The sequence below is a fragment of the Hemiscyllium ocellatum genome, chromosome 22 (genome assembly GCF_020745735.1).
Source record: "Hemiscyllium ocellatum isolate sHemOce1 chromosome 22, sHemOce1.pat.X.cur, whole genome shotgun sequence".
Lineage (NCBI taxonomy): Eukaryota > Metazoa > Chordata > Chondrichthyes > Orectolobiformes > Hemiscylliidae > Hemiscyllium > Hemiscyllium ocellatum.
In genome coordinates, this window is record NC_083422.1 from 20164330 (window position 1) to 20173437 (window position 9108).

General features: G+C 35.4%; 1 protein-coding gene across 6 annotated transcripts in view; it reads left to right on the top strand.

The window, feature by feature from the left end:
* The window catches only part of cpeb3 (cytoplasmic polyadenylation element binding protein 3), a 118787-nt gene extending 114102 nt beyond the window's left edge, over positions 1-4685 (top strand). For all 6 annotated transcript variants that reach the window (XM_060841930.1, XM_060841929.1, XM_060841925.1 and 3 more), the window contains one exon: positions 1273-4685. In XM_060841930.1, coding sequence (XP_060697913.1) covers positions 1273-1500 — 228 coding nt within the window. In that variant the 3' untranslated portion in view covers positions 1501-4685. The remainder of the gene's footprint in view (positions 1-1272) is intronic.
* Positions 4686-9108: the final 4423 nt, after the last annotated feature.

Sequence of the window (9108 nt, forward strand, 5' to 3'; positions counted from 1 at the left end):
AATTCTGTATATTTGGAGGAGCTAAGTCCATGTATAATTTGTAAGCATGCTATCTTTGTTAAAACTATTCAAGCATCTTTTTTTCCTGATGTTGATATCATTCAAAGTGACTTTTTCCAATCTGTAAATTGTTTCCCAGGTCTAGAGTAGTCCTATAGATTAGTTGGGAAACAATTGATAAAATTGTCGTTATATCCACCATCGCACACCTTAGATGGATTTTTAGCATTCCTTATTTGTGGTGTTTCTGACGATAGATCAAAAAGAAATGCAGGTGAACTAGTACACTGTCTAGTGGGAATGTTTCTAGGACAAGTCAGTTCTTATCATTACACATATCTTGGAGGTAGCAAGGGTACAAGTATACTTTTTAGGTAGGGGAGTTTGATGCCCAGAAATGTCTTGATATCAATAAAGTTGGTTACTTCCTGATGTTAATCCAGGTTTGTGCATACATCACATTTGTGAAAGAATATCCCAGTTAGTATACAGCACACAAATTGATGTCTCATATGCTGCCGTGTCTCTAGAAACCTTGCTTTGCAGATTGGGAATTTGGGCTTTTCAAATGTAAAAAAAATTTACAGGTTGTTTGGGCTTTTCAAATGTAAAAATAATTTATAGGTTGTTCTGCAGTGCGCATTTTGTTAACACTAATTGGCTGTAATGCGATTCACGAATTGGTAACACTGTTTATAAAGTGCAAACACTTAAAATGTGTGTTGGCTTAATATTAAGAGCTGTTTCTAAAGCGCGACTTTTCTATAATGCGGGTTGCACAAGAACTCAACCATTACATTATAGAAGAACTACCTGTATCTTTGTTTTCCTAATGAAAACTCAAAAGTCACACAATACAAGTACATGAATTTAGGGCGGCACGGTGGCACAGCGGTTAGCACTGCTGTCTCACAGCGCCAGCGACCCGGGTTCAATTCCCGCCTCAGGCGACTGACTGTGTGGAGTTTGCACATTCTCCCCGTGTCTGCGTGGGTTTCCTCCGGGTGCTCCGGTTTCCTCCCACAGTCCATAGATGTGCGGGTCAGGTGAATTGGCCATGCTAAATTGCCCCTAGTGTTAGGTAAGGGTATGGGTGGGTTGCGCTTCGGCGGGTCGGTGTGGACTTGTTGGGCCGAAGGGCCTGTTTCCACACTGTAATCTTAAAAAAAAATGAACATGTTGAGCGACAATATTTAATGTTTAGATTTCATAAATTGACTAAATTTTTCACTATTTACCATGCAAAAAATAATAATTCTCTTTCTGATCCAGGTGGAAGTCAAGCCATATGTCCTGGATGATCAGATGTGTGATGAATGCCAGGGTGCCCGTTGTGGTGGGAAGTTTGCTCCTTTCTTCTGTGCCAATGTTACCTGTTTGCAGTATTACTGTGAATACTGCTGGGCAAGCATACATTCACGTGCTGGTAGGGAGTTCCACAAGCCTCTTGTGAAGGAAGGAGGTGATCGCCCACGTCACGTTCCATTTCGTTGGAGCTGAAGCGTCTTATAGTCTACCAAGACATACTGGAGTGGAGAGCGCTGCCTCAGGGCTGAGAGGGTTCTGGAAATTGGTGCATTCTTCCTCAGATAATGAATGTTTGTTTTGTGTTTTTTTTTGAAGTCACATTACTGAACTCATCCAAGATTGTCTGGTATATAAAATTTCAGAATAATTGTACTGAATCTGCACTTTGACTCTCAAACATCTGCTTGGTACCTTTTTTTGTTGTGTTTAATATTGGACTTTGCATTGTAATTTAGGAGTCATAGCTGATTTATCATCAGCTCATGTAACTGTTTCCCATGACAGGAGCATGCACTTATTTTCAGAAACTAAGACTTGCCCCTAGAAGACTTACCAAAGGTAACACACTGTAGGTGGCATATGTAGCAAAACATTTTTCTCAGATATTCAGCAATTCTACATTTTTGGATCATTTAAGATACCATTACCCTAAAAGTAAGCCTTTTTTGCTCTCCATTTTGACTTGCGAGAATAATACCTCATAAGCTCAATTTGATTTTGCTGGGGTTTTTTTGGTTAGGTCTTTCTTAGTGTTATGTAAATGTATGCTGCAATAGCTTTTGCTGCTAAATAAATGGTATTGCAGATATCATAGTACTTTATCAGGCTAGGGTTATAAATAAATGTGGAGCATAATGCTGCTGGGAAATAAAATGCAGTATAGCATGGAGATAGCTCCAGAGGAAGGTCAGTAGATTTGACTGCATGTTTACTTAACCAGGTTGCTGCATGCAATAAATTTGTGTATCATGTCTCTTATATCTGCTGACAACCTGCCCACCAATGCACAAAAAAAACTATGTAGGCTACAGAAAAAAAATTTTCAGTATGAGAGAATTGGCTAATGACTGGAGGAAGGCATGCCTCTAATGTAAATGCTTATGGAGTTTGAATCTGTGTCCATTAAAGCATTACAAATATCACAAATACATATAGATGTAGGATATTTTGAAGTTATGTTGATGGTAGGTGAAGTACTCTGCGGTGATCACTTATTGTGCAATTTTTATATAGTTAAGGTGATTATGTATAGTACTGTGATAAAAGTAACCGTTGTAATGTCTGACATAGAAGTAAGTGATGCTTCATAACCAGTGTATTAACAAAGTGAGCTCAGTTTAAAAAGAATTCTGCTGCTTGCACCATTTACATAGCTTCAGACCTTGTCCAGAAAACCAAAGAGCTCATACACTACCAATATATTTGTCGGATTGACAAGTAGGCACATTAGGAAAGGAAACTAATGCTAAAGAACTGTCTGCACAAAGTCAAAATGGAGATGTCTGCTTTCTGGTTCAGAATAAACTCCCCAAATCCCTGGTTATATCCTGCAAAGCTTGAATTCTAATAAGATCTGCTAATTAGTGGATATTTTTTAGCATGTACAGTGGGGCTGCAGATTTCAACCAAACACAGGCTAAGTGTACCGACAGTGGGGGGTTTGTACACAGTGACCTTCAGCAGCTCTGGGGACAATCTGACTGGATATGACACCGCATAGTAGATTTGATACTAATTGTTGAGTCATTTGTGTGTTGTGATGTCCTGTTTGTGTCCAGTAAGTCTTTATTTTCTTTTTTTAGTTTATTTTTCAGTGTTTAGTTGCAAATATTGGCATTGAAATGGAATTTTTTTTGAAAAAGAAGAAGAAATTACTTTTTTACTGGTAAATCGCTTATTATCCCTTTGGAGGTTAACTTCTGGGCTTTTTGTGATATTGCTTTCTTGCCCAGGCATGTTTTTCTATGTTTTTTCATTATCTGTATAAGACATTTGTTATGCACTACTTTTTGTATCTGGACAGTTTTCAACAGTCAGCTGATTTTTTAAGGCGTGCTTTCTGACTGACATGATCTTTTGCAATACCTCAATTTTGAAATATAGGAAAGAAATTGATATTTTCTAAGTAAGTTTATTCTAAAAATATATATTAATTTAATTCTGCAAGGAAATGATTTAACAGATGGGTAATTTTATTTTTTTCATGCTTATTTGCTTTTTTGGAAACTGAAGGAGCTAGAGCTTTATAACTTTAATATGGAGAATTGTAGTTAGCTACAGTACAAGACTTTAAAAAGAATCTACCTAAATGTGGAAAAGTGAACATTTATAAACCGTTTTCCCCTTATATAGTTTAATGTATGAATTTAAAAGCTGGAATGTAAAGAAATAGTTATTAAAAGAAACGGCTTGGGATAGACACATCTCCATTGGTGCTGGAAGCTGTTAGAAAGTGAAACTAAAATATTTTTCACTTAATTTGTGTATTTATCATTAATCCTTTAAGGCCGACTGACCAGAATTGTGAAAGAATTCTTCTGTTCATGTTATTTTTGTATGAATATCCTTTTTATGTTAAGTTATAACATGCCCCAATTTGTTTACTTATTAATGAGCATAAATGAGGTCCTTCAGATTGAGAATGTTATTTCTAAGGTGTTCAAATTGTAACTTGACTAAGAGCCCCTTGGTGCATCAGGTCCATATGTGGCCTTCTCTTGATGTTGGAGACTTGAATTAGTCAATTTTGAAGGCTAACTTAACCTCAACTCTTTGTTGTAATGTGCAATACTGTTTGTACTGTTTGTAAAAAAAAATCAAAAGCATAAATCTTTATTGAAGATTTATTTTCATTGCAAACTTTAGACATCGTGATTCACTAAATCATTTTTCTACTGTCAAATGTGTACCTTTCTTCATGCTAGTATTTTTTCAATAGCAATGTAGCCTTTGTACTGATACAAATATTCATTGTTATTTTTAGAGATTTTTGCTAAAACCAGAGGATTTAAACATATTTACATATTTTTCATTTTTTAGTTATTTTTCTTTACAGACTGCTTTTCTGACCATAGTCATTTCTGGGAGAGACTTTCATATCTGGTCAATGTCCAATATTATTTTGTATTTTTACTTGGAATAAATTAATTTTATGATGCTAATTCTTTAAAGTTTATTTTCAGTTTTGTTATTTTTGGAGCTGAAACATTTGTAATATTGTTACTAAAGTGTCTAGTTTTGAAATGCAAAGCTTCATGTATTAACTTGCTGAAGTGGTTTACAGTAGTGTGGTAATGACACGGCTGACAATGTAGAGTGATTGATGTAATTGAATGAATGGGAAATAAAATGATCAGAATGGAGCAGACAAAAAATGTTGTGCTATTGTGGGCGGGGGGGGAAGAGGAGGGGGGGCTGGTGTGGGGAACGAATCATAGTTGTATGTGGGGAGTCTATCTGTGTCTTGCTGAGTGATAAAGCATGGATTTTTGAAGATGGGAAATGCCTTTTTTTTTGTGAAGGCTGGATTGTTTGTAGCAACCAGTTTTTGTACTGCTTTGTACATCCACTGATCTTTCTTTATAGTTACTAACCAAACTTTTCCTCTCAGACTCAGTTAGCTGCTACAGTGTTGAAAATATACCACCAAGTATTTTAAATGCAAGCAATTACTATATACCCCAAAAGGGTAGCTAGCCGGATATATAGGTAAATGTGAAAGTTCTGCAAATTTTTTTTTGCACAAAATTCATAGCTAATGCACCACTTTTAGTATTGAGTCAGTTCACTTAACATTAAGGTGCTAATACTAATTAAACATAATATAGCCAAACTTTTCTGGATGTAGTTGTATTGGGGTATACAGTACAAGTATTTGTAACTTTGCTGTTAAATAATGGAAAACATCATTTTTAGAGTGTTCAAAGCTAGGATGTCTTTGTTTCTAAACAAACTACTAATTTTAAATGTATCTTTTACTGTTCTCCTAGATTGTTTAGCTAGTACTCTTACACGGCATATACATTTTGGCTTGGACTAATGCTTGTACGGAACTGCAGTACTGTGACTAAACATGAAGCTCAATGCTGCTACTGCTTACCGATGCTTAAGTTTGTAGTTTGGACTTTAATTTTTCTGTACTAACAAGTAAACCTTATTAAACTTAGTTGTATGAAGCAGTAACATTTGTCATGATTTTGCATGATCATTGACGAGTGTTGGAATGATCTGTAACTGATACTAAAATCACAGAAGTCTCTTGCAGTTTAATTGGCTGAAAACTTCCATAAGCAAACAATTTTGGGTCCATGAACACACGAACTTACAAAGCAGCTTCATCTACAGGCAATACTCATTTATATAGAAATTTCATTTGGAATTTATTAAAAATATAAACTTCAAAGTAGTTCAACTCAGTACAAAATGTGCAAAATAATGAACTATAAGCACAATGGAAAAATATAATTTCTGGCAAAAAGTGAAATTGTTAGAAAATGTTTTGAGTTTTGTTAAAATGTCATTCATTTAATTGGCTTTGCACACATTTTTCCCTCTTGTGCAAGATTTTTGATCAAATCATTATCTTTCTGTCAGCCTTTTTTTTTTGAATCTTCTTCCCTTGCACCTATTCCTGGTGAGATGGCAGATGCCTTGCTATCATTGACATCTGTAATCTACATGTAGCAGATGATAAATTTGTAAAACTTCATACTTATGCTCGCAAATTATAGAATAAAAGCTATTAATATAGCTGTTTAAAACTCACATTAATTTGTGCTGTAATGTCCAAAAATAACTCCGTTTACTGAGCAATAACTAAGCAACAAAACAAAATATTCTTGACTTTTATACCTGTTCTACTTCATCATGTTAACATATATACTACTGAAGAACGTAGTACTTTTATTTGTTAAAGGCTTTCAAAAAGGAAAGGATCATTTAACGTATGGCGTGAATTTCATACACTTGGGACTGATGGAGTGAGGGCAGGGTGGAGAGACCATCCAAATGATCGAATCAAAGCTTTTCGGTTATTTTTAATCTTCCTACAACCCTATCTCCTACATCTTTGCCCACTTTCTTAAAATAAAAAGCTGAGCTTTGAGCATCAGTACAAAATAGTTCATTCCAAGGCTAGCACTTGTGAGTAAGCAATTCCAATAGTAAATGAAAAATGAGAAGAATGTTACAAGTTGATTTTTGTCTGAGTGTGATTAAATAGCACAAATGTACTTTGCCTGTACTGAATTGTACTGTATTGGGTCATTCATAATAAAAGCCCAACTGAAGGACTTGAGCTGTGGTCATTTCCTTCAGTCAATAACTTGTCTTAAAGTCCGTTTGACATTCTAGTCAGTTGTCCACCATTACCGAACTATGCTTAATACAAAGTTAAGATGAATATGATTCCAAATAATCCATTCCTCTAATTTTTTTATATTATGGTGTTGTGATCTTTGTAATCATGTATGAATTTTGCTGCACAATTTTTTTTTAAGCATAAGTTTCACATGTGAGTTCCCCATTATGGAGGTTGTCAAGCGTATTGGTTTTGGATTCAGCATTATCAAAATTCGAGATGGCTTCCATGTCATTGGCTATTGAATTGACTTTCTGGCCCAAAATATTTAATGTAAAAAACAAACTTGTTTTCTGAGCTTTATAAAATGTAAATGGTGGTTTTAGTTCTCCATTGTCCCCAATTATTTTATCAAAACTCTCATTCCTTTTCTTGAACTTTTATCTGCCACAGAACTATCTTTAACTAGAATTACTGACTGATAATATTTTAATGTTTCTAATGCAATCCGGCACAAAATTGTGTCATCACTTTCATGCTTAGCATGATAGGCCAGTCAGCCTGTCATTCCATGCTGACTGTGTGCAAGACCAACTAATTTAGTCTCACTTCTCCCACTTTGTTTTTTACAATAGCTCTGCAAATTTTTGCTTTTTTTTTATGTCAAGAAAAGAAGAGGTCCTAACACTGACCCCTGAGGAAGCCTATGATTTATCTTCCTCTGCACAAAAATAAGTCAACTTAACCAATGCTGTTTCCTGTCACTCAGGAACTTTATATCCGTTGTGGTACAGTCTCTTTCATTCCCTGATGTCTAACAGTGCCCATTACGTGATTACCTTTGGAGGTCTGTGCACATCACATCAAACATCCTCATTAACCTTTTTTTTAATCTCATCAAAACAAAAGAAACCAAGTTATTGGAGCATTTAAAACAAAAGCATTCTGGAAATATGAATTAAATACAGAAAATGCTGTAAATTCTAAGGAGCATCTATTGAGTGAAAAACGTTTGTCATGTTGATGACTCATTAGGACTCAGGCCTGAAATGTTGACTGTTTTTTTTCCTTCTGCAGTTGCTATCTGTCCAAAATATTTCCAGAACTGTCTTTTTATTTGCTTTCAACAAACCCTTGAAGATCACAAATATCTGCTAACTGTTGAATCGGCAACTATCCATGTAATTTCAGAACAGTGGCAAATAGTGTGATCTTTTTAATACCTGGATCCCAGGGATCAGGGTCCTCCTAAAGAAGGCTGAAGTCAAAGACTGGAAATGAGAACATCAGTTCTCCCACATCACTACAGCAAGTTACATTTTGAGGTAAGAATTGTGGCGTGAAATGTAACTCCACTTGAGAACACTTTATTTTTAAATTGCGAAGTCATCAAATCCAGTTTCCCCCAACTTTGTTCCCCATGATCTTTAATACAGGTTTTTCACATTTTCAATCAGACTAATTCCCTTGAAAAGAGCTTAAAATCCACATCAAAACATTTTGTGGTAGAGAATTCTGTGTTCTTCCATGCTTGGGGGAAAAAAATTCTACTTTCAATTAAATTTTAGATTATTGATTGTCCAGTTTTGTGGTCTTCCACTATTCAGCAAGATGGAAACAGATTTTTCTCTGCTTTATAATACTTCATATTCATGAAGATCTTTTTCAGCTAACACCTCCAACTTTCCAGGCTTCTAATTTCCTTTAATAATTGCACTTCCTGAAATTACATTTATCTCAGAAGGTGTAAAGTGGATGACCATTTAAAGTACCAAATGGCATCCTTGGTTTTGTTAATAGAGGCATAGAATATAGAAGCAAGGGAGTAACACAAATCACTAATTAGATCTTGACTGGGTATTACATCACTTTTTCACTACTTCCCTTTGAGAAAGATGGTGGAGGAGATTCACTCTAAATGAATACCAGAGATGAGATATTTTATAGAGTCTGGAGAAGCTGTGATTGGGACTACTTAGAGAAAGTTGAGGGGAGATTTAATAAAAAGTGATTCAAATCATGAGAGATTTTGGTAAGTAGTGGGAACTGATGTTCGAGGAGAAAGTGAGGACTGCAGATGCTGGAGATCAGAGTTGTGAGTTCCACTGGATGGTGATTAGTTAACTGAAGATCGCAGATTTAAGGGGCTTGATTTTAACAAAAAATGCAACATGAGATTTCTTGTCAGCAAGTTATGATCTGGACTGTATTATCTGAAAAGGTGATGGAAGCAGATTCAGTGCTAATTTTCAAAAGGAAATTAGATCTTTTCTGTAAAAGAAGGAAAAGCTTAAGGTTCGGGGACAAAACAAATGAAGTGGAAGTAATTGATAGCTCTTAGAAATGGGGCACAGGCACAATGGATTGAGTCCCCTACAACTGTATTTATTAAAACAAATTGCTGCTCCATGGCTTTACAAAAATGTAGTCAAGATTAATTATTATCTTCAGGTTGGGTGAGCTGAGGATAAATGGAACTAGATATGTTCTTTCAGCCATAT